This window comes from Desmodus rotundus, chromosome 12 (assembly GCF_022682495.2).
Source record: "Desmodus rotundus isolate HL8 chromosome 12, HLdesRot8A.1, whole genome shotgun sequence".
In the NCBI taxonomy this organism is placed as follows: Eukaryota; Metazoa; Chordata; class Mammalia; order Chiroptera; family Phyllostomidae; genus Desmodus; species Desmodus rotundus.
Genome location: NC_071398.1, coordinates 63,414,740 through 63,440,516, shown reverse-complemented (window position 1 = coordinate 63,440,516; position 25,777 = coordinate 63,414,740). Strand labels below are relative to the sequence as shown.

General features: G+C 40.2%; 1 protein-coding gene across 2 annotated transcripts in view; it reads left to right on the top strand.

The window, feature by feature from the left end:
* Positions 1-215: 215 nt before the first annotated feature.
* The window catches only part of RSBN1 (round spermatid basic protein 1), a 40,780-nt gene continuing 15,218 nt past the window's right edge, over positions 216-25,777 (top strand). Inside the window, exons 1-2 of one of the 2 annotated variants that reach the window (XM_024570116.3) lie at positions 216-985; positions 11,868-12,541. In XM_024570116.3, the coding sequence (XP_024425884.2) occupies positions 280-985; positions 11,868-12,541 (1,380 nt within the window). In that variant the 5' untranslated portion in view covers positions 216-279. The remainder of the gene's footprint in view (positions 986-11,867; positions 12,542-25,777) is intronic. The other variant, XM_024570117.3, reaches the window with a different exon arrangement.

The window sequence follows — 25,777 nt, the reverse complement described above, 5'->3', positions numbered from 1 at the left end:
TGATCCTAGGAACGCGCCGCCAGACTCTGAGAGCCATTAACATCACTGGGGCCGTTAAGGCGGTTGGCGGTAACTCTCCGCCCAGCGGCGGCTGCGTCGCAGCCCGGAGCGTGACTCGGCGCACGCTCTCTTCGCGCTCCTCCGCCCCGGGAGCCAGCGAGGCGGCGGGGGTTTGCGGGAACTACCGCTCCCATGAGGCTCTGCGCGGCCCAGGGTGCCTTACAATAGAGCTCCGGTGGAGAGGCCCGCGGAGAAGCTCTGGGAACGGCCGCTTCCGGCATGTTCAGCCCCGGATCGAGAGCCGCGAAGAAGTGGAGGGCGGCGGAGAGACTTCAATGCCCAGCGGGCCGTGCGCGGGAGGCGCTTGCGCGATACGCGGACGGGGGGGCGGTCGGGCCATTTAAATGTGTGTTTGTGGGTGAAATGGCTGCGCAGGTCGGAGCGGTGCGCGTAGTACGGGCGGTGGCGGCGCAGGAGGAGCCGGACAAAGAGGGGAAGGAGAAGCCCCACGCTGGGGTCTCGCCGCGGGGAGTGAAGCGACAGCGCCGAGTGAGCAGTGGGGGGTCTCAAGAGAAGCGGGGGCGGCCGAGCCAGGACCCCCCTCTCGCTCCCCCTCACCGGCGACGTCGCAGCCGCCAACATCCCGGGCCGCTGCCGCCAACGACTGCAGCCCCAACCATCCCAGGCCCCGTTAAACCTCTGCTCCTACCGCCTCCGCCGCCACCTTCGCTGGCCCCCGCCGGGCCCGCTGTCGCTGCCCCGCTCCCAGCCCCAGGCACCTCGGCCCTCTTCACCTTCTCGCCCCTGACGGTGAGCGCGGCCGGGCCCAAGCATAAGGGCCACAAGGAGCGGCACAAACACCATCACCACCGCGGCTCCGACGGTGACCCCAGCGCCTGCGTTCCGGGCGATCTCAAGCACAAGGACAAGCAGGAAAACGGCGAGAGGACTGGAGGGGTGCCTCTGCTCAAGGCCCCCAAGAGAGGTGAGAGCAGGCGAACTGCCCCGAGCTTGGGCTCTGGGTCTCTCTTAGTGCAGATATCCCGCCCCTTTAGCACTGCAAGACGCCAAACCCCTGCCTGGCTCCTGCTGCTCTGCTCCCCTAAGCCCGCTGGGGTGGACTCTGGATTTCAAACCGCTGACACAGTCTGACCTACTTGAGGCTTCTCGCTCCCAGGCCGAGCTGTCAGTTACTAATCCCCTTACCAGGCCCCCCACCCGCTCCTCCCAGATCCTTTACCGAGGTTTGTTTTCAAATTCCGCAGGGTTTTCGCGCGGTGCGGTGCTTGGCGTGGGATTAGTAGGTGGGGTATTAAAAACTGCCTTTCTAAAGTAAAGGCTTTTAGCTAAAACCCTTTCTTCTTTTCCTTGATGGTCGCTTTAATATTTACACTCTCCTGCTCCAAAATCTTCCCGGGTATGGTTGAGGGCTCTAATAAGTTTGGATTCTTAGAGAGGTGTCTCGACTCACTGATTGCCTTAGTTTCTGTAAGGTAAAACGTCAACGCAGTTTGTGATCGTTCTGTTTTATCTGGAGGTAAAAATCATTTTTAACATTAGTATTAGGTCTTAATTCTCAGAAAAGGGATGGGGAAGGTTTTCTCTTCCCTTTTATCCTAGGAAACAGGGCCAGTCGGGCCCCTAAAAAGTGGGAAGCGCGCATTAATTAGTAGATGGTAGAGGCGAGAATTCCAGTTGCATTTTATTTTGTAGGCACAACAAATTGAGAATTTATTTAATTCCAGTAACCTCAGCTAAAGTCAAGACTGTTTAACCCGAAAGTGTAGGACTATCTAGTTGTGGGTTCTAGGGAAATTACAGTGGCAAGAATCGGTGTCTTTCTATTTCCAAGTACCTGTAGCTTTGGTTTGTGTTCTCTGTGGAAGAAGGGGGAGGGTGCTGTATGAATTTTTATTATGCCATGCGTTTGCATTTTGTATATGCTTTTATGTAATTTGTTAGTTGTATCTCCTCAAGAAGATTTTAAGATACTACTGTGTTTCTTATTCCTGGGCCAGACATGTTAATGAACCAGCCTGCCAATCCAAAGTTTTGTGAGTCTTGGATTCCTTCTCATAGTTGGTCTTAGACTAAGTCTGAGGCTAATCATTTTTTTTGGGGGGGGGAGTGCTACTACCAAATGGTACAGTTTATTGCAAATAACTTCCCAGTAGTACTTACTGAATTCGGGTGAGTCTTTCTCCCTTTGGTGGTACCCCTGTCTCAGCCTCAGGAATAGCACTTGTGCCAGGCTGACCGGAGTGCCAGTTTCCACCATCAGTGTGCAATGATCTTGCTCTCTTTTACGTTCACCTTAGTTCTTACTTGCTCATTTCACGTGTGTGTTTATGTCTTAACCATTTAGAGGTAGAGGTATTTTAGAGATCATCCAATTCAATCTGTGTAGTAAAAGGAAAGCAGGGCCCAAAGTAATACCAAGTACATATATGTCAAAAAATTTTAAATGAATCATTTGCCTAATAGGGCTTAGAACCCAGATCTCCTGAGTCCCAGGTCCCGTTTCCTCCCCCAGCTGTGCGATGTTGCTTTCTCTCTCTGCTCTTCATTTCCCCACTCCTTCGCTTCCCCCTTACTTGGACGTCGGGGTGGCAGTAGCCAGTCCCGTCAGGAATTTCTGACCTAGCCCTCTTCTGTAGGGGGAGAGTGGCAGTTTCATGTATAATGATTCATAATGTGCTTCTCTGGACCTTGCCCAGGCCTCATGTTTTCTTTTTTTTTCTTAAACAAATAGAAAAACCCTTTAACCCAGTGCTGTCCACAGAACTTTCTCCAGTGTTCTATATCAGTGCTGGCCAGTATGGCAGCCGTTCGTCACGTGTGGCCCTTGAAACAAGTCTTGAAGACTTGAAATGTGGCTGGTATGACTGAGGAACTGAATTATTTATTTAACTTAATTCTCATTAATTTATAATTAAATAGTTCCTTTTGGCTAGTGGCTACCTCATTGGACAGCGTGGCTCAGAGCATCTGTAGTTCGCCAACACTACAAGTGGGTTAAGGTCAGGCCATTTAAACTTAAAAAAAAATTGAGGCATAATTGACATACAACATTATATTAGTTTCAGGTGCACAACATGGTGCTTCAATATTTGTATGCATTTTGAAATGATCACAATAAGCCCAAACATTTTAAGTTTTGAATGAGAGACTGCTGGATCATGCCTTCTGTGGGGAGAACTGAATACCATAGCCTCCTGGGTACCTGACACACGCTGGCATTTTAAAAGTTCCGAGCACCCCACGGAACAAAACCTGGTCTAACCTTGTTCAGTCCAGGCTTTTACACACACTTTGGATACCTTTTATTTTTTGCTGAGCATCTTTGTACTTACTACCCTGGTATGCAAGAGGCAGGCCTCTGGAGTCCATGTGAGTTTAAGTGTTGGCTCTACCGCTTCCTATGTGACCACGGGCAAACGACTTTAACCTCCCCCGGCTTCACATTCCTGTTTGTAGAATAGGGTTGAGGTGTTTCTTTCATTAGGTTGTTTCGCGCTTTAAATGGGGCCATACGTGGGAAGCACTGAAGACAGCGTCTGGCTGATACGAGGCCCTGTTAAGACTGTGCTGTTATTTTATCATGCTTCGTACTTGAAACCGCTCTAGGATTAGTAAGAAGAGTGGCTAGAGTTGTTACTTACGGAGCTCTGTTTTCCCTTCCCTTAAGATTTTAGAAACTACTTTAACTTCTTATTTTGAGGTAATAAAATACTCACAGGAAATTGCGAAAGCAGTGTAGACAGGGTTTCTTTCCCCCAAAGGTTACATCTTACATAACTGTTGTATAATATCAGTACCAGGAAATTGACATTGGTGTGTGTACATGTGCTTGTGTGCCATTTCATCATCTGTAGATTAATTGAACCACCACTGCAATGAAGATTCACAACTATTACGACACCGTGGAGATCCCCCTAATGCCATCCATGTGTTGTCTTAGGAACTCCCTGTGGCTCCTCCCCCTCCCTAACCCCTAGCAACCACTAATCCGTTCTCCAGCAACCACTAATTTAGCTCTATAGTTTCATGATTCTGAGAATGTTATGTAAATGGAATAATACAGTGTGTCATTTTTCTGAGATTTTTTTTTTTCACTAAGCATGATGTTCTGACTGAGCTAGCCAGGCCGCCTTCAGTAAGCATGATGTTCTTGAAACCCATTCAAGTTACTGTATGTATCAGTAGCTCACTCCTTTTCATTACTGAATAGTATTCTATGGTATGGATATACCACAGTTTGACCATGTACTTATTAAAGGACAGTTTAGTTTCCGGTTTAGCTTTTGTGAGTAAAGCTTCTGTGAACATTCGTGTTCAGGTCTTTGTGTGGATGTAATTGCATGCCCAGTGCAATGCTAGGTCATATGGTAAGTGCATGTTTGGCATTGATTTTTGTTTTTAAAAGACATTGCCAAACTGTTTTCTAGCTAATCTGTACCATTTTACAGTCCTACCAGCAATATATGGGAGATGCATTTCCTCCACATCTTTGCCAGTATCTGGTATTAACTGTTTTTATTTTATCTATTTTGGTAGATGTATAGTGATATCTCATCATGGACTTAAGTTGCATTTTCCCAATGGCTAGTGGTATTTAACATCTTTTCATGTCATCATTTGCTGTTCATATATCCTCATTATTAAAATGTCTATGTCTTTTGCTGATTTTCTTTTTTTTCCTTTTTTTCCCTTTTTTATTGAATTTATTGGGGGGAGACTGGTTAACAAAACTATGCGGGTTTCAGGTGCACAGTTCCACAACACGTCTCCTGTACACTGTACTCTGTGTTCACCACGCCATCTCAGGTCTCCTTCCATCACCATTTATCCCCCTTTAACCACCCCCCCATTGCCCCGTTCCCTCTGGCTTTTTTGCCCATCTTCTAATTGCATTTTTTGTTTTTTATTACTAAGTGAAAGTTGGAGAATTCTCTGTGTTACAGATAAGGGTCCTTTGTCAGATGTGTGGTTTGCAAGTATTTTTCCCACTCTGTTTGTCTTTCCGTCCTCTTAACAGGTCCTTTCACAGAGCAAGTTTTAGATTTTGTTGAAATTCAATTTATGGATTTTGTTTTCTTTTATGAATATGCTTTTGGTGTCAGGTCTGTGGTCTCAAGACCTAGGTCCCAAAGATTTTCTCCTTTTATTTTTTCCTGAAAGTTTTATAATTTTAACTTTTACGTTTGAATCTGTGATCCATGGGAGTTAATTTTGTATAAGGTGTGAAGTTGAGGTCCGAGTTCCTTTTTTTTTTTCTTTCTTCTGTTTGCCTATGGTTAGCCAGTTGTTCCAGTACCTTTTGTTGAAAGGACTATTTTTCCATTGAATTTCTTTTGCATCTTTGTCAAAAATCAGTTCCATTGCCTATTTTTGTATGACCTGTGAGCTAAGAATTTTTTATATTTTAAATGGTTGAAAAAAAAAGCAACCCATGACATGTGGAAATCACATGAAATTCTGATTCAGTGCCCAGAGGTAAAGTTTTAATGGAACGCCGCTCCACTCATTCAGGTGTATCATTCAGGTGCAGCAGAGCAGAGCTGTTCAGACAGGTCAGGGGGCCTGCCACTCGTACTCTCTGGCTCTTCGTGGAAAAAGTTTGCTGACCCCTGAGGCTGCTCCTTCAGCCACGAGCCATGTTCCTGCACACCAGTCCTCAATCCAAACTCATGCACAGCTTAACCACAGATTTCGGATTCCAGACATTTGGAGTTGCTCATAAGTAGTTGAAACAAAAGATTAATCTGTAAATGCTAAGTTAAACTTGCTTTATCTGTAGAATGGTACATAAAATGATTTTTGAAGAGGCAAAGTAACATGCTTAAGCTCTTCTAGTTACAAAGTGATAGAACTGAATCTAGAAGATAATAAATATTAAGAGATATTAAAACCTTTTTTTATTTCTCCTAAGCAGCAGGCTTGAGTCTTAAACTGATAGTTACTTATGTCTTTTGAAATCGTAATATTTTTTCTCCCTACTGCTCATTAAAAGCATAAAACAAACAAACCCTCTCCGTTCAAAACTCATCAAAGGAAGTAATGCTTCTTTTTAATTATTCTTGGTTACATTTATGATTTTAGTGATTTTTTAAAAAAGGAAAGGGGTGAGTCGCCGCCTGTAGCTCTCTTCCCCAGTGTCATTCAACGGCAGGATTGCGTGTATGTGTTCCCTGTGAGTCAGCCTTCCATTCTCTCATTTTTTCATCTACGACCAGCTGTCCAACTGCTCTCGTAGGGATGTCTCTAAGCCGGACTACTAATTGAAATTTTCTGTGATGTCAAAAAGCTGTTGGCAGGAATTTTAAATCCCAAAATACTTGTTTTGGTGATAGGAGGAGTAGGGGATTACTTTGGGATTATAGAGAGACTGAAATAAACAGGTAATCCCATCTATCAGAGCAACAACTTCAGGGGCTGATGCTTTTCCTTTCCCAGAGAGGCAAAAAAGCCTTTAAGGCCATGAAAATTTTTGTATAACATAGTGCCACCTTTATGATCTTGCAGAATTATCATGTAGTGGACACTCAGTAAAATATTTGTTGAATAAAGTATGCTCCCTTTATCAGAGGTTCTTCCAAGCTGCCTCGAGTCCATTAATTGTAATTAGATCATTTAGTTGACGGTCCCTTGGGGGTGCTGCAGAGAGGAGTGTGTAGAACAGGCAGAAAGAGAATGGAATGGCGTGTTTTGGAAGAGTTTGTGTTTTGGTGTCAGACAAGTGAGCTGTTTGAATCTCGGTTGTCATCTACTGGCTTTTTGAGACCTAATATAAATAACATACCATGTTTCAAGTTGTTTTCTTTTCTGTAAAGAGGATTTGCATGTCTGTCTTACTGGTGTGCGGGTTAAAATGAGATAACATGATTACTAGCAGACAGGTGTTGAATAATAGTTTTCTCCCCTTCAGAGATTTGTTTTCCCTTTTATGTGTTTCTCTTATGGTATAATACATGGAACTCTGGGTTGGTGATTTGTAGCTCTAGTTTTGGTATCTCAGAGTTACTGCCAATTATTTCAAGGAATATTATCAAATATGAAAATGACAATAAAGGTGGTGAGGACTTGTGTTCAGATACAGTTATGAGGCCTTATGTCGTCTCAGTCCTAACAGTGACTGTGAGGTAGATATTAGTATTCATGATGTTTTGAGATGAGAAAATTGAGGTTTAGAGAGATTTATGAGCTTGCCCAGAGACGATAGTAAGCAGTGGAGCTGGGACATTGACCTAGGTCTTTCTAACTATAAAGCACCTGTTTTTAAAAAGCCCACACTTTCCCGTCTCTACAATTCAGCTGTTTTGGAGTAATAATAGTGGTTATCCGTGTACTGAGTATTTGTTATGTTCTAGGGCTATTCTAAGTACTTTAATATGCTTTGTTTATTCTGCACACTCATTTTGTGAGAAAGGACTATTATTCTGCCCCCCGCCCCCCCATTTACCAATGAGAAACACAGTACAAAGAAATTAGCCTGAAAAAGGTAGTACAGCCAGGACAGGGATTCAAATCCTGCCAGCCACTCGTCGACCCTGCAGTATAGCGGGGTGGAGCAGGCAGTGAAGGGAGGCAGTGTTAGACACTCGCAGTGGTTTACTCGAATAATGACCTTCAGCACGAACAGGTTTCCTTAGTGTTTCCTTTTCAGTCAGGTCTCAAATATGGAACTGGAAGAGCTTAATAAAACCAGAAAGAATTTGTTTTCAGAAAACAATTTTAGTCTTTTTCTTTATTATGATTAATAAAATATAAAAGTTGTTTTGTTTTTGCTCATCCACCATGATTTCTAGGAATGAGGGTATTACTTTTTTTTTCAGTTCTAAGTTATAATTCAAGCCTAAGAATGGTGTTATGATTCATGTTTTGTAATGTGGAAAGCTCATTTTTTCCCCGCATTCATGGGAACTTTGAATAGTGATATTAAATAAATTATGCTATTTGATAGTTGATAATAATAATATTAGAACATATAATTTTGTAAATAGATTTTATTTATTTATTTTTAGAGAGAAGGGAAAGGAGGGAGGAAGAAAGAGAGGGAGAGATACGTCTGTGTGTGGTTGGTTGCCTCTCGCACGTCCCCCTACTGGGGACCTGGCCTGCAATCTAGGCATGTGCCCCGACTGGGAATCTAACTGGTGACTCTAGTTCATAGGACGGCACTCACAGACAGCCAGTAATTTGTCTCCTAGATGAATGTTTGTGTCTTCCCCTGTAGAATTACATACTTCTCTTTATAATTGACCTCACAGTTGGATGTGTGGGAGCTTTCCATAATGAGACACAGGATAGCTTGGCTCTTTTTCTATAAATGAACTCTTGTCAATAAAGTTTAGCTTTTGCACTGTAGGGAAATACTCAAATGTTACTTCCTGAATGCATTTTTAAAAAAGTTCCATCATAGTTTTTTTCCCCCAAATCGACATTTTAATTTTAAAATTTATTTTTATTTACGTGTAGTTGGTCGGAATACTTTCTGTGTTGGAATACTAACACCCTCTACTAAGGCGATTGTTAATTCTTTAGGCAGTGACTTTTTAAAAAATTGAGTATAACTGATATATGATAACATTGTGTAAGTTTAAGGCATACAACATTGGTTTGAATAATTTGTATTGCTAAGACATTGACTTTTATTAGGCAGTGATGGCTAACTTCGTATAATGACTTTTAACAACTTTGTATTTGTATTCCATTCTCAATTACCACCATAATAATTAAAAAATAATACTTGTTTATTCAAAGAAATTCACTAGCTACGGTGACACAAGTTGTCTCAGATTTCTCTGTAAACAGAAGTGAGCTTTCTATATCTCAGCCCTAGATAAGGATAAGAATTTGAAGAACAGGGTTAGCGAGTAGATAGATTGAAATTTATTTCACGTTTTAAGCTTTTATCATGTTGAAGTAGGAGATGACAATCAGTTTAAGGTCTTTTTTCATTTCCTTAAATGGTGGGTTTTTTCTTTTTTTGAGATGGACTATGTTGGATTAATTGAATGGTTCTTAGGAGTTGTGGAATAAAACCCACAGACACTTGGCCATGTTAGAAATACCATCGTTAAGTTTACAGTAATAACAAAAATGTGTTACAGTCGAGCCAGATCCTTGGTGTTAATTTCAGTGGCAGATCTAGGTTACAATTCATCTTCTGCAGATTCATCTTCTGCATACCAAATACCTCCTCTGAAGCTTAAAATAACAATCTATTCCGAGATATTTTCTTTTTCTTTTCCTGTGAAATTGCTAAAACATTTAGCAGAGGGTAATTAGATGATTTTTTTAAAAATTGGATTAACCTTTATGTTTAATGGCGTTAACATTTAGTTGTTTGACAGAATTGCCTAAATTATTGATTTGATATATGGGAAAAGTATTTAGATTCATTTTATTTGGTAAGAAATTGATCGTGACTAAGTGTTGTAATGAATTCTCAAAGATTTAGTCGTATGTAGGATAAAAGTTTGCTTTTTCTCTTGCCAATTTAAATGATCTGATGATACATATATTTTGGTCAATGATCTCAGTTTAATTCTAAGTGATGTTTGCAAGTGGTTTTCTTTTTGTTTAAAAGCAAGCATTAAACAGAATGAAAAACATTCGGTATCTGTATAAAGTCTTTGATTTGTACTTTTAAATATTTTCTTTTGAAGGGCTTTATAATCTGTAATATCTGGTGATGAGAATGATTTTGTATAGAGCACTGCAACTATCACATATTTACATATTATATACCAGGTAAATTTTTTACTGTAAAATTTATTGAACTTGTTCTTCCCAGGTGTAGTAATAGCATTAATTGGGATTAAGACAGGATTAGTACCTGTTTTAGCCCTGAATTAATTGAATCATGTCAGAAATGCTGTTGTTGGGTGGGTAATTGTATGCAGTTTATACCACACCATGCTTGAAGGTTGGTCAGGACTATACCTGATATTTAATCCTAAAGAAATCTAGCTAGGTATATTTTCCAACTAGGAAATAAAAGTTGCACCCTAATTTGGGTTTGCCAAACTATGATAATCCCTTAAAATTAAAAAATAAATAAAAAAAAAAAGATTGTATTCATTTATTTTGAGAGAGGGGAAGGGAGGGAGAAAGAGAGGGAGAGAAACAACAATGTGTGGTGGCCTCTCTCACGCCCCCCATCGGGGACCTGGCCAGCAACCTAGGCATGTGCCCTGACTGGGAATCGAAATGGAGACCCTGTGGTTCTTGGGCCCACACTCAATCCACTGAGCCACACCAGTCAAAGCTAAAAATAAAAGTAATAATTTTTAATTATAAAATTATTACCTTTTATCATTTAATTAATTAACTTAATACTGTTTATTATTAATTTAATTATAAAAGTAATATATGTTTTTGCAGAAAATTAGAAAATATAGGTAAGAAAAAAAGAATGCTAAGCATTTATAATCTTACTAGCCTACGTAACTACCATAATTCTTTGATATATATATTTCTCCAGATAATTTTTTGTGTTGTATATATACAAAACATATAGGTAAGTCAGACTTTTTCCTCTCTTTAGGTACTTTGCTTCTCCCTGGAATAATTTTCTCTCAAAAAGATGCTTGTTTTATCTTATTTAGGACTCAGTGTAAATGTCAGCTCCCAAAGAGAACTTCCCCAGCATCTAGTAACCTACGGATAACTTTCTCTTTCTTGTACAACTAGACTGTAAAGTCCAAGAAAGTAGGGATCATGTCTGTCTTAGTTAATACTGTATTCCTAGTTCCCAGAAGTGTCCTTGGTACATAGTAGGTACTAAATAAAAGTTTGAATGAATGAACGTTTAATATTATAAAAATAGGATAAGATTATATATGTGTTAGGTACTCTGGAAAGAAAGGTAAGATCTATATCTGTATATCTGTCTATGTACATATGTATATCTGACTTTAGATTGCTTACAGTCTAGAGGAAGGGTGGAAAATTTAATAAATAGTACACTGAATGTAGTTAAGTGCTGTGATGGAAAGTAACAGCAATAAGGAAGCACATAGTAGGAATAGCAATCCAAATTGAGGGAAGAGTTACTAAGAGAAGGCTTTCTGCAAGAGTAACAATGTAAGCATTTTGTAACCCTGTAATTTGTCAGTTCTTATCATCTATAATACACTTTATTAGTGGTCGAGTAGTATTTTATCATATGTAAGTTCCAGAGTTTAATTAATATCCTATTATTAGACATTTAAGGAATTCCCTAAATAATTGTCATGGCTATTTTTATGTATCTTCAGATATTTCCTTAGGTAATTTTTACTTGGGAGTGGAATTTTTGGGTCTGACAATGGCATATTTTCAAGTCTTTCAGTACATACTTCTTTTAGAGGGCACCAAATTGCCCTTCATGAAAGTTGTACCAGTTTATACTTGCAGTAACAGTACATGAGAATGCCAGGGTTTTTTTTGGTAATTTGGTAGGCAAAATGGGGTCTTACAGCTCCATTTCCCTTTGTTTGCTTCACCTGCATGTATCAGCATAATGTGTAGACTGACAGCAAGATATGAGAAGCTTCAGTGTCGATTTCACAGTGGTTACTGAACAGATACACCATTCTGTATGGCATATGTGAAATCAACTACTCCTATATTTCCTTCAATTTTTTGATTGCAGGTCATACTAAGTTATATCTGACCTTTGCCTTACCTACTCTTTAGCATAATCTCCAGGTCAGAATATTATTGTACTGGAGATTTTTGTCTCATTCGTTTTATAAACATGTAATGGGAAATGCATAGGAACTGAGAATAGGCATTTTAATTTGAGATCAAGTACCTTAAGAAGCTTATATGTTGACACTGGACCTAGCAACTAACTTCTTTTTAATTATTGTGGCCAGAAACACCAGATGAAAATGGTAAAACCCAGAGAGCCGATGATTTTGTCTTGAAGAAAATAAAGAAGAAAAAGAAAAAGAAACACCGAGAAGATATGCGAGGAAGACGCCTTAAAATGTACAATAAGGAAGTACAAACTGTCTGTGCTGGCCTGACGCGCATCAATAAGGAAATCCTCACCCAAGGGCAAGTAAATAGCACTTCGGGAGTCAATAAGGAGTCCTTCAGGTATCTGAAAGATGAACAGCTGTGCCGGTTAAATTTGGGCATGCAAGAATATCGGGTACCCCAGGGAGTGCAAACACCTTTTATGACTCACCAGGAGCATTCTATTCGCAGAAATTTCTTAAAAACAGGTACTAAATTTAGCAACTTTATTCATGAGGAACACCAGTCCAATGGTGGTGCTCTTGTCCTTCATGCTTACATGGATGAACTCTCATTTTTGTCTCCAATGGAGATGGAGAGATTTTCTGAGGAGTTTCTTGCTTTGACATTCAGTGAAAATGAGAAAAATGCTGCTTACTATGCTTTAGCAATAGTGCATGGAGCGGCTGCTTATCTCCCGGACTTCTTGGACTATTTTGCTTTTAATTTCCCCAACACTCCAGTGAAAATGGAAATTCTGGGCAAGAAAGATATTGAAACAACCACCATTTCAAATTTTCACACTCAGGTAAGGTGAAATCATTGTTAAAATTATTTAGTAAGTCCAGTTACAGTATCTCAACAGTACTAACCTCATTCTGTTGCATAGCACACACCAGCATACTTTTGATAGCAGTTCATTGTCGTAAATGTGGTTCAAATTGTTTATTTCTCTAATTGAAAACCTTGATTGCTGAATTGGGATGTGGCTTATTATTTGCTTGGTCTAAGAAATGCTCTATCCATGTTATACATGATTACAGGTCTTTATGAAAAACCAGCTTGAAAACTAATCCATTCTCTCATGGGTCTGGTAACGTTAGTATGGAAGGCGTGATTTAGATCTGGTAGCCTCAAGGTAACTTCAGTGAACTTAACCTTTTGTGTCCTGATAAAACACATGAGGGCAATGGCCTATTTATTTGCCAGGTTTTTGCTGTTTTTTTTTTTTTTTTTTTTTTTTCCCAGTAACTTGTTGGCAGTCTATCCCAGAAACATACCTCCTTTCTGTGACTTGGAAGTGTCACTAGGAAGACCGCCGTAGCCGCTGCTCCTTTGCCTGTGCGCTGTCGCAGGCGAAGACGTTTTCCGAAGCCTGGCTTGGGCGGCTAGGCTTAAGTCAGCAGGGAAACCTCTCCTTCCTAAACAGTGGTCTTTAACTGCACGTTTTTGGTTTTTTTTTTTTTTCAGTGAAGTTATTTTAGGGCATAAAATGAAGTTGATAATATGTCCTAGTTTTTTTTTTTTCTTGCTTGTTTTTGTCCTAAGGATTAAGAACATGAATGGTCAGCTAAAATTTGTGTTATAAATATAAATTCTACACAAGTTTAGTGGAAAATGTTGCACTCTTAGAGACTTATGATTACCTAACCTGTTTGTTTCAGGTTATGTAATAATTTGCTGCCATTCTTTTCCTTAAAGTTTTTTTTTTTAAGTCAATAGACTGTTGCGTCATAAGACTCTCAGCTGTCTGCGTTATCGTGGTTTCAAGCCACTTTGATCTGAAACCTCCTCTAACTTAAATCTTTTTAGTAATTCTTACCATTCTTGCCTCCAGTGAGGGGAGTATCCAGTTTAGATTTATGAGCTTCAGAATTTCTCTAATTGAAGTTCTCTCTGCAGTAGAGAGAGCAGGAGCAGCCAATCTGGAGAGGTCGCAAGATGGGGCTGCCCAAGACGTTGGAACACCATGTGCAATAAAGGGCTTCGTCTTGGATTTTGGCCTTGTTACCACAATCAGGTACCGAAGTGCTGACTTTTGTAGTAGATTTTGTTTTTTTCTTTTTCCTTTTTTTTTTTTTAAGGAGTTTTGCCCCTTGATGGTTAAGGAATCCTATTTTTACCAATATTGCAGAATGAACTGAAAATAGTTCTAATGTAGTCCATAGTCCCCGTAAGTCCCTCTTTAACAAAGAAAGATAGTGCTGAGAGCAGAACTAACATGCTCTATCACTTTTTTAGTTTAGAAAGATGCAGCACATTTTCTCTTCTGATTGATAGTTAGACCAGCAGGCACACTGCGAAATAAGCCAGAAACTTGGGGGGAAATAGTGTTGGTTTTGTGAAGGTGACTTTTCAACTTTAATGTTAGTCTGTAGTGGATCAAGATACTTAGATATTTCTTCTTGGCCTTTCAGCTAAGATCAAGTGAAGATATTTAGAGCCAATATCTTTAAATAATTCCCTGCTGATTTTTGTCCTCCAGTTAATTTTTTTAAATGGAGCTGAAATTTCACTGACTGTACCAACAACTTACCTTGAGATTTACTTTGATATTTATAAAATAACCACTTTTTAAAATCATATCAGATTAGTTTTAAATTAGATATCATTAAACACTTCAACCACATGAGAATATTGAAGACTGTTGAATAAGTCTCATGCTATAGTGATCTTGGCACTTAATTTCATTTCTGAATTTTGACTCATTGGGGAGAAGTATGAGGCGGGTGTGGGAGAGGAAGTCAGTGTAACCCATGAAACTTTGGCAGCTGCTGGGATGGAAGCTTAACACAGTAGTTTGCATTTATTCAGAACTTCGTGGTTTATCGAAATGCTTTCATATTCGTATCTGTATATTTTAAATACAACCCATGTGTGGTAGGTAAATAATTTTATCTGTTTCCATCAAAGAAACTGAGGCTTGGAGATGTTCATTGTTATCCAAGGTCCTGTAGCCTTGAAGTTCTGTTAAGTCAAAAATAAATGGAAGTAAATATTTTATTACCTTAGAGACACAATTATTGGAAGGTATAATTTAATTATGTAACCATAATAATTATTCATGAGTGTATTTCAAGATCATTCAGCAAACACTTACTGAGAACCTACCATGTGCAGCACATTCTGTTCTTAAAAGGGCTGACTGATGTGCCCAGTCTAGTGGAGGAGATGCTCGAACCTGCGGTTACCGCGCAGTTTGACAACAGCGTCGGGCATGCACAGGGAAAACAGCTGGGGGGGGCACGGTTTATGCTGTTACCTCACAGACTCAAGGTCATTCGAAAAGGCATTTCAAAGCATGCAGTGCTTGAGTAGAGCCTTGAAAGATTAGTACTTAGCTTAATGAGGGCATTAGAAGAATAGCCTGTGCAAACACACAGACATTCAAGAATGTGGCATTTGGGGAAGCTGCAGATAGCTTGATATGGCAAGGATAGAAGCCCACTTAAGGGGTGGTGAGGTCGAGACCAGAGAAACAGACAAAATCAAGATTGTGACGAGCTTTATATGCTGTACTAAAAAAGGAAAAATTAGTACTTTTTCTTAAAGGTTATGGGGAATCATTGGTGAATTTTAATAGGGCCGTGTTATCAAGTTATATTGCAAAGATTACACAGTAGTGTGGAGGATGGGCCTGAGGAGGAAAATGAGATTTGAAGTAAGAAGACTGGTTAGGTTACTATGGTAACCAGACAGAAATGATTCGTGTCCAAACTGATATTGATGCTAGAGAGGAAGGAATGAAATTTGGGAAATAAGTAGAAGATGGGATTATTTGTACTTGGTGAGGGAGAAGGATAGAGGTGATTTGGACAGTGGGCTGGTAGTGGTGCTGATCACGAAGTCACTTCAGGGGTACAAAAGCTGGTTTGGAGGTGGAAGATGTTGATGAGTTCTGTTTGAGGTATTTTCTGTTGGGAGTTCCTGTGAAGACTAAGCTTAGCCGTGTGTGTGTTAGGCAGTTAAACGTGTGGGTCTAAGATGGGGAGACATGGCTGGGCTGGAGATGTGGAAGTTGAATCCATTAGCATATAGGTGATCCTGGCTACAGCATTAGAATAGAAACGAGAGAAAGCAGAGAGTGGGATCCTGTGATGCACCCACCTGTCAGTATGAATAAGGGAAGGAGAGGAATAAGGGAAGAGATCAAAAAGAAAGGTAGAGGGTGTTTTCGGATACAAGGTTTCTAACTTTTATGAATGATGGAGTGATTAAGTGTCATATCCATATGAGGGATCAAGTCAGATAAAGATGGGGGAAATGCTAGGTTGCTCAATTGGGAATTGAATTGGTAACATCAAGAGCAGTGCTTTGCAGACCATGGCAATCTTAGTATTGTAAAGTACGCTTTTTTTTTTTGGAAGCTTGTTACTTAAAGTGTGCTCTACGAATGAGTTGGGCATCAACTGGGAGCTTGCTAGAAGTGCATCCTCTCAGACCCCTGATGAGATCTTCTCAATCAGAATCTGCATTTTAACAAGATCCCCCGGTAATTCGTATGCACATTAGGGAATAGAAACACTACTTTAGAACTCATCTCCACTAGCTGGGGGAGGTAAAATGTAATTTGTTTTGTGCAAGAAAGAACTAGTTATTTTTATATTTTTAAATTATTGTAGTTGCAAAGCTAGGATGGATATATAGGTGTTTTTTTCTTTGAATATTCTATAAAACTTAAATATTCTAACACCAAAGGAGGTGAGTTCAAGCTAAACCTTAATGAAAGCCCCAGGCTGATCCTCAAATTTGATGACTTAACTCTCAGCAGTTGATGAAAAGATAACTTTGTAAAGTTTGAGTTTTTACTCTAAAGGACTACAGTATGTTGTTTTTATAATTGTGTAGGATTATTCTGGTCCGACTAGTTTTAAATAGTCATTAGCTAAATAGCAATTTGACCAAACCATTTAAGTGTTTGTGGAATCTTTTGGTCATTTAATAGAGAAAAATTAATGTTCACTTGGAAATGTATTTTTCTCTAAAATATATAAATATATATGTAGTTTTAGAAATTAATATAATTTGATTTTTTTTTTTTTTGCTTGGTATTATATCGTGCAATTGTCGGTGCTAGAAAACTTTTTTTTTTTTTTCAGTCCTCACCCGAGGGCATGCTTATTGACTTTAGAGAGAGGGGGAGAGAGGGAGAGAGGGAGAGAAACATTGATGTGAGAGAGAAACACATTGTTGCCATCAGTTGCCTCTAGTTTGTGCCCCAGCCTGGGACCAAACCTCCAACCTAGGTATGTGCCCTGATGGGGGATCAAACCTACAATCTTTCAGTTTACAGGATGACACTACAACCAACTGAGCCACACTGGCCAGGGCAAAAACTTTTTTAATGGTTTAAACTTTGAAATGTTCTACAATAAGTATGCAATGTTTGGCTCCCCTCTTTATAAAAATCTTATGGCAGCTGGTAAACTGATTAAAAATTGAAATATTCTTCTAGTCATCTTACGGACTAACAGGATTTTGGAGTAGGTGGGGACCATTTCCTAGCCTTTGTTTTATAGAGGAGGAAGGTTACATTTTGGTTGCGACCTTTTCCAAGGTTAAAGAGTGGCAGTTCTTCAAAGAGGAATTGTTTTTTCCTGTCTTTGAATGGTGTTGAATCCTGTAGGTGAGGTTTTAGCAAATTTTAATGTGCATATAAAATGCAGATTTTGACTTTGTACGTCTCTGTTGGAACTTTATAGTCTGTATTTCTAACAAGCTCCCAGATGATGCTGGTGTTGCTGGTTCACAAACCAGCAAGGCTATAAGTCTTAAATTCTGTGCATGAATTGCAGACAAGCAACAAAAAATCCCGAACACTAAAAATACAGTGAAGTTAAATGGGGAGTGGTCTGAGACTGCTTTCACCTTGGAGCAGCTAAGTCTATTGAAAGGTGTATGTGGAGAGAAGGGCGTGCACAGGAATGTGCTGGGAGCGAGGGCAGAAGGTTAAAGAGCGTATCTACTATAATAAGGTTTTTCTCTTTACCTGGCAAATGTGTGTATTTTAAGTTCTGCTTTTTTTTAACCTTCTGTATGTATATATAATATTGAAGTCTTTTTTCCAAGCATCATACCTCTAACTTTATTGAGAAGTTCTTGTAAACGTTGCTTTTATTATTACAACATGGTAATACCTCCTGTGCCAGAGAAAATCCACACATGTTATTTCTTCATTTATTGTGTATTGTGGCAAGGCCTAACGTGGGTTTTTCCGGTGCTTACCATGTTTGATTAATATCATTACATTCGGTAGTGGATTGGTGGTACTAGCAGAACTAGCAGGGTGCTTTGTGGTTTGGTGGTAACTGAGAGAAACTCTTAAGGAACTACACATCGATGTGTTATATAAAAGAAAAACTATTTTAAGACGCTGGTTTTATAAAATGAAACAGCATAAAATGGTGGGTTTGGTTCTTTTTTCTGTCATTCTAAGTACAGCGTATAATCTCCCTTTCGACTCAGACTGCTTTTTCACTGTACGTTTTCAACCGCAAACGCCTTTCTATTATTCATAGGTCACAAGATTAGGTAGAGACTGCTGGGTAGCTTTTTCCTTTCTGTTTTTTAAACAATCAGCTTAAATAGGTTTCTCCTTGAAACATGAGTTCTGTGAAATAATTATCTCCCCCCCCCCCCCACACAGGGTTTTCCGTATAGTGTATTTCTAGCTGAGTACTAAGTTTTGTTTTTAATAATTTAAAAAAAATTCTTGCCCAAGGATATGCGCCTTTACAGGAAATCGAACTTGCAACCTTTTGGTGTACAGGATGATGCTCTAGCTGAGCCACCCGGCCAGGGTGGTAATTCTTGTTTTAGAGCCACTTTAGGTTTGCAGCAAAATTGAGCAGAAGGCACCGAGCTTTCTCACATACCCCTTGCCCCCACCTATGCGTAGCCTTCCCCGGTGTCTGCACCCCCCTCCCCAAGATGGTACGTTTACTGTGATCGGTGGTGCCCTGTTGACCTGTCGTATCCCCCGAAGTCCAGGGTTTGCATTAGCATTCACTCTCGGAGTTGCACGCTCCGTGGGTGTTACGTGCGTCTGTCATGGTAGCGGACAGAGTATTTTCTTTGCCCTAAAAATCCTCTGTGTTCTGCCTCTTTGTCCCTTTCCTCCCTCCTCCAACCCCTGCCAACCACTGATCTTTTTCCTGCCTCGTAGTTTTACCTTTTCCAGAAAGTCATATAGTTGGGATCACATACAGGGGGGGCAAAAGTAGGTTTACAGTTGTGAGTATGCAAAACACAGTTTATTCTTGTATTATTTATTAATTATTGTATCATTTTCCATACGAACAACTATAAACCTACTTTTGCCCCACCCTGTAATATGTAGCCTTTTCAGATTGGCTTCTTTCACTTAATAATACACATTTTAAGGTTCCTCCATGTCTTTTCGTGGCTTGATAGCTCTTTTCATTTTAGTATCGAAAAATACTCCAGTGTACAGACGCATCACAGTTGACCCATTTACTTACTGAAGGACATCTTTACTTGCTTCCAGGTTTGGGCAATTATGAATAAAGCTGCTATCTTCTAAGTTTTTAACTGACTTACTAAAAGTTGTGTGTATTGGGAGCACAGTTGATCTTATTTAACTCTCAGCAGTTGATACAAGATAACTTTTTAAAGTTGAGTTTCCAGTCTCAGAGGCCATATGCATATTGACAGCGTGTATAGTACTCAAATATAATTGTTTAAACTTCGTAAGTATTACAAATACATTACATTTTTTGAATGCACGCAAAGCTAGGTGGTATTTTCTTAGAGGTATTTTCCCCCTTGATATGACAGCCCTCCTCTCCTTATTTCTCCTTCAGATTTTACTGAGGGTGAAATTTTCCCTGGTTGGCATTAATGTCTGCTGTTTCCGAGGCAGTGGCAGTTTTTCTGCCCTCCGGTCTCTGCTCGCCTTCCTCCAGTTCTCACACTGGTTGCTTCCTTCCCTGTGCCCCCAGGACACACTCTTTGGGAGGTGGCAGAACTCAACTTGTTCTTCGCTTTTGAGTACTATTTGCAGGCCAGAGTTTCTCAGACTTGCCAGATCCTAAGAATAATCTGGGGTTGTTAGTTTCAAACACATAATAGAATCTTAGGGTCCTCTCATGGAAATTCCGATTCATTAGGTCTGGAACGAGGCCTGAGATAAATACCTCAAGTAATTCAATTCCTGTGACCAGGCAGGTTTAAAAAACACCATTTAAAACTGTATACCACCTACTACTATTAGTCTGATTCCTTTATTTGACCTGCAGATACCATTCTCTTAGAATTTCCTAGAATCATAAATCCAGGGCCCTTGGAGATAAACCTGTCTACACTCTACATAGTGCAAATGTTTCTAAACGTCAGTTTTGCATTCTTTTTCAGGAGCTCGTCTCTGTAAGGTTTCATAGAGGCTTCCAGTGGGCCCTCAGCATTGTCTAGGAAGTGTAATTCTTTTCTTTGGTCAGCTTGCCTTCCTGTCCGTCATGATGACTATTCAGACTTTGTAGACATCTTTTCTGCATTCCCTCCTGTTACAATAAAGAAGGTATCCCACCTCCTGAAAAGCTAATCCTCTGTGTTCTGGATTTCATCCCTTTCCTTGTTTAGGGGTTTTTTTTTTAACTGTTACAAAATATCCATAATAACATTTACTGTTTGACTGCTTTAAGTCTCTAATTCACTGGCATGCAGCACATTCACAGTGTTGTGCAGCCGTCACCAGCGTCCGTTTCTAGAACGTTTTCGTCTTCCCAAACAGGAACTCTGGACTCCTGAGCTCAAGGTCTTCACTCTCCTTCCACCCCCCTAATCCCCCCTTTACATGTAAAGTGCAAATTATATTAAGTGAATTCCTGCTTTATATTTTTCCTTATTTTAAATAAAAGAGTAAGCCTTTTCTTTCTCCTCAGAAGTAAATTCTTATTCTGACTGTGGTTCATCATTTCAGTGTATCTTCTAATATTTTGCTATGCATGTATGAACAGAGAAATAGTATATGTTTGTATTTTGTGTGATTTAATACTTCTATGAGTATTATGTTGCATGTATCATTTTGCAGATTGCTTTAGTTCAGCCTTGCTTTTGAGAATTATGTTGATACATGTAACTCTAGTTGGTTCATTCCTTTTAACCACTGTATTTGGTATTTTGTTGTGTGACTGTGTCACAATTTATCTATTCTCCTGTTAGACCTTTAGGTTGTTTACTGTTTCGTAACACCATGTTGCATGCAGTGAGAATATGTGTAGAGGTCTATCCTGGGTTGTATGTCCTGTATGTAACCCTTACATCCTGGGATTTGTTTGCCTTTTCTCCTGATCCGTTGCCCATATTCAGTGACTCAAATGAGACCTCATGTGTCTAAAGGTCTTTCTTCTGCAGTTACACTCGATTGGTACTTTAGGTGGGTGTGGACTTCCAGGTTGAAGACCGTTTCTCTCCAGGTATGTAAAGGCGGCCCTCCGGTGTCTTTCTCCAAGCTGCCCGCGTTGCTGTTGGGAAACCCAGTGTTGTCGTGAGCCCCGATGCTTTTTCGGTGCTTTGCTTCGTTCTGTCTGGGAGCTTACAAAGTCTGTGCTGTACCATTGCAGAAACTGAGGTTAACAGGCCTTGGGATGTGTCTTTTGTTGTTTTTAAATTTATTATAAAACATTTCATACATCCAGAGTGGAATAAAGAATAATGACAAACAGCTACCTGTGTTCTTACTGCTTTGTCCAAGAAATGAAACATCAGTGCAGTTGAAGGCCACCGAATTCCCGTGATTTTCTAAAGCCTCATTGTTATGGGCCTTTTTATATTCATTTTGATGAGCAGTAGGCCTTTTCAATATGGGAATGTATGTCTTTCTGTTACAGAACAGACCTGGGGTGGGGGTGAATGATGTACTATTACCGAATGGACCCACCCTTGTGCTCTGGGGGCCCCCCACCCTGTACTAGGTTCCGGGGGTCCCCCACCCTGTACTAGGTTTCCTTGCCCACTGCCAGGGAAAGAAGTCTCTCAGTGCCAGAGATTGGTCAAAAGGAAAGGAATTATTTATTCAAAGAGTTATACAAACTTAAGTTGTAGTAACTTAGTGTCTTCATTGAGATCCCAGAGTCCTTTAGAATACCCACAAACGCACAGTCCTTCCTTCCCCCTCTGCCCAGACTGGGGTACCGTATCTCAGAAAAAGAAATAGAAGTCTGTGGTTCTTCTCTGCCTAAGCCACGTGGTCCCCAAAAGATGCTGCAGGCCTGCCGTGCCTGGGTTTAAATCCCAGGGCCAATCTTCCTCTGCCGCACCATTTCTGACTCCTCCCACAATTGGACACAACGACCAGCATTCCCATATTTTTCCAGCTTTACTGGGCTTCCAAAGTAAGTCTGGGCAGGTGTGGCCCTGTGGTGTGGAGCTAACCATCTCCAAGCTCTTATGCAGGCTCTGTAACCAGGGGGAGTTGCCTCCCAGTTAACATCATGGGTTGAAGTCACGCCCATCCCCCTGGCTCAAAGCATGGCCACAACTGTTTAACATATCTATGAAACCAGTTAAAGGTTATAGATATGTTAAATGACTGTTTTAGAGGTTATCTGCAAAACTGTTGCTATTCAAAACAACTCTCAATGGCCCTGCTCCATGCATCCCATCCCCCAGCTCAGACTTGTGGGGGTGAGGACATCCTATATATATTTTTCTAACATTTCCTGGACACCGAGTTCTGGACCCCATTACAAATCCCTTTTTGGCAACCCCCTCCCCCCGCCTTGGCTGCACCCTGTTACACTTTGACTTGGGTACCTTTTCTTGTATTATTTCTTACCTCACTTTTCAATTTGTTCTTTTTTTCTGAGCTTTTGTTAGTTGGATTTAGGCCTCATGACTGAATTTTTCCTTTTATTTTTCTTTGTCTTTGTGTTGTACTTTCTGGGGAGATTTAACTGTCTTCCTCCCTCCACCCCCCCCCCCCCCCGGTGATTTATTTAAGCTGTAGTGTTTTGAATTTAAGAGCTTTTTCTTTGTGTTATTTTAAAAGTAACTTCTTGTTATTGTTTCATGGATGCAATATCTTTATATCTCTGATATTAATTGTACTTATTTTGAAATTTTCTTTTATTCCCTAAGTTGTCTCTGTTTCATCAAATTCCTTTTTGTTTGTTTTAATTTTCCGTTTGTGTTAGATGTTTTCTTCATGTGTCTGGTGATCTGTTTATATTTCAGCGTGAGTCAGTACAGAGCCGGTTAGAACCCTGAATGCGTAGGTGGAACTTAACCGTTTGGGGACTGGGCAGAGGCAATCTGACCACATTGCTGTAAGGAAAGCTCCAAATATCAACACTTAGAGATCTTTTCCGGGGGCTTCTAATTCTGCAGTTAAGAATCCACCACATTTTTTCAAGGGAGGTGGAGTAGGTTGTACCCCTGTCTGCTAGAATTCTTGGAACTTACCCATGGAAGTAGGTAGGTGATTTTATTGTTGAGTAAATAAAATTTTACTTCATTTCCTGATTTCAGGGTAGTGGCTGTCTTCCGGACTTGCGCTGGTTAGCTTTGTTCTGTAGTCTCTGGTTCACTGTCCCCACAAAATATGTAGGGATGGGGAGGTGGGGGGTAAGTGGAGGGTTTATCTGACCTTTATTCAGATTTTACACTCCTCCCCTTTGTTTTTAGTTACATGCTTTGTTCCACACATCGGTTATGCGATACCTAGCCTTAACGTGGTCCCATAGCACCAAATGGCTTTTTGGGTATCTTCCCTACAGGCGCTCAGTGTTCGAAGTTTTCAGTCTCCTGATGCCCTTATATGCTTCTTATCTTCTAAAAATGTTTTGACATTTTATAGCTGTCATTTTTACATCTGTTCTCTTTGAACTTCTGGGATTTATAGCCTCTTTATTTACTCTCCCTTGAGTGGGGTTTTGATAAGGAATAGAAATAAGCCATGTGTTCTTTCCCCCATCTAACTATCAGTCCTCATCACCTTTACCAAATTCTTCCTATTAGCATTAAAACACAAAAGAAGACTGAAGTGGAAACGAAGCATCAGCATCAAAATAATGATTTTCCCTAAATTATAAATTGAACACAATCCCGATGGTTGTTTTTTTTTTTTTCCCCTGGGACAACCAAGGTGATTTTGGAGTTCAGATGAAAAAATGAAGGGGCAAGACAGTGAGGAAGGCTTTGAAAAAGAAAAGCAGTCACGTATGAGTACATTCTAAACATGCAGTCATTCAGAAAGTTCGCACCAGTTTGTACGTGCCGCTTAATGAGACAGAGGAGTCCCGAGACAGAGCCAAATAGATTCAGGCATTTGATACATAAAAACGACAGCGTCTCAGATCACTGGTGGCAGAGAGAACATAGTGTTTGGGACATCAGGGTACCTGTGTAGAGTAATATCTTGGTATCCAGTGATACCAAGTGGGGTCAAAGATTGATATGTAGAAAGTGGAGACATAAATGTAATAGAAGAAAAGTGGAAGAATTCTCATAACTTTGCAGTGGGTAAGGTCTTTTTATAATTATGACCCAAACAAAACAAAGCGAAATAAAAATCACTGGAAACAAAGTCAAAAGACAAATCATGAAAAATTATTGACAAGTCATAAGTCATGTTTGACAGAAGATTAAACCTTCCTAAACTATAGAGCTCTAGAAATATATAAGAGATACTCACAACCCAGTATGAAAATAAGCAAGCATCGTGAGTGGGCTGTTCACAGAGAAAGAAATACAAATGGCCCTTTAATCCCCTTATCTGAAAAGATATCCAACTTCATTCCTAAGAACGTGAAGTTAAAACTAGTAAAATGCCAGTTTACCAAATTAGTAAAGATCCAGAAGTTTCTATTAATGAAGTTGTGGGGCATTACGTACTTCAAAAAGTTTTTTTAATTTTTCATTTTTTCAATTACAGTTTACATTCAGTATTATTTTGTATTAGTTTCAGGTACAGCATGGTGGTTAGACAGCATATACTTTACAGAATGTTCCCCCTGGTATTTCCAGTACCCACCTGGTATCATTCATAGTAATTACAACATATGGACCATATTCCCTCTGCCGTACTTCACATCCCTGTGATTGTCTGGTCACTGTCAACCTGTACTTCTCAATCCTTCACCTTTTGCACCCAGTCACCCAACTCCCCTCCTTTCTGGAAACCACCGGTCTGTTCTCTGTGTCTGTGAGTTTGTTTCGTTTTGTTTGTTTAACTCACAGTTTCTTACATTGCCTATGGGAATGAACATTATTTATACAGCTTGTTGAGGGTTGCTCAGCATTTTCATCTTAAAAATTCTCCCTGGGTCCTTCATCCCCCTCTAATGCCCAGCTTCCTTCTCTTTCCCAGCAAACTTCTCGAAAGGCTTGCCGCCTGCGTGGGTTGGCCCCGCTTCCTGGGCTCTCCTCAGCCCACACCGGTCTGGTCTCTGCCCTCCTAGTTCAGTCACCAGTGGGCATTTTGTCTTCATCTTCCTGGGAGGCTCAGCAGCATTTTGACCAAGCTCTTCTGGAAGGGTTTTCTTACTTTGCATTTGTGATGATACTGTGTTCTCTCAGTTTTCTTCTTCACCTCTCTGACCTCTGGACAACTCCTTTACATTCTTTTTTGTCAGCTTTTCTTCCCCTTTTTTGTGATTTTCTAAATTGGAGCTTCCCAATACCCCTTCTTTTTGAACTCTATATTTCTCCCATCAAGTCTCTTTTAAGACTGAAGTTTCAATTAACTAGGGTTCATATCCTCAGTCTAGACCACTTCTGATTTCAGACGCAGCTCCCTTCCTGACATACCCCCTCGGTGTTTCAAGGGTACTTTGTGTTCCTACTGCGGTTATAACCATAAATGTAGCGCCTTAAAACAACACAGGTCTAGTCTCTTGCCGTTCCGTAAGCTCTGAAGGAGGACTGTAAGCTCTGAAGGAGGACGGTGTGTTTTTGTTTTGCCTTTTTTAGCTTCTCATGGCCATCTCTTACTTACTGGTTTGTGGTGCTCCCCCCGATCCCCCAGTCTTCAAAGTACAAGACTCCCATCCCTGCTTCCATCCTCACATTGCCTTCTCCTCTCTAA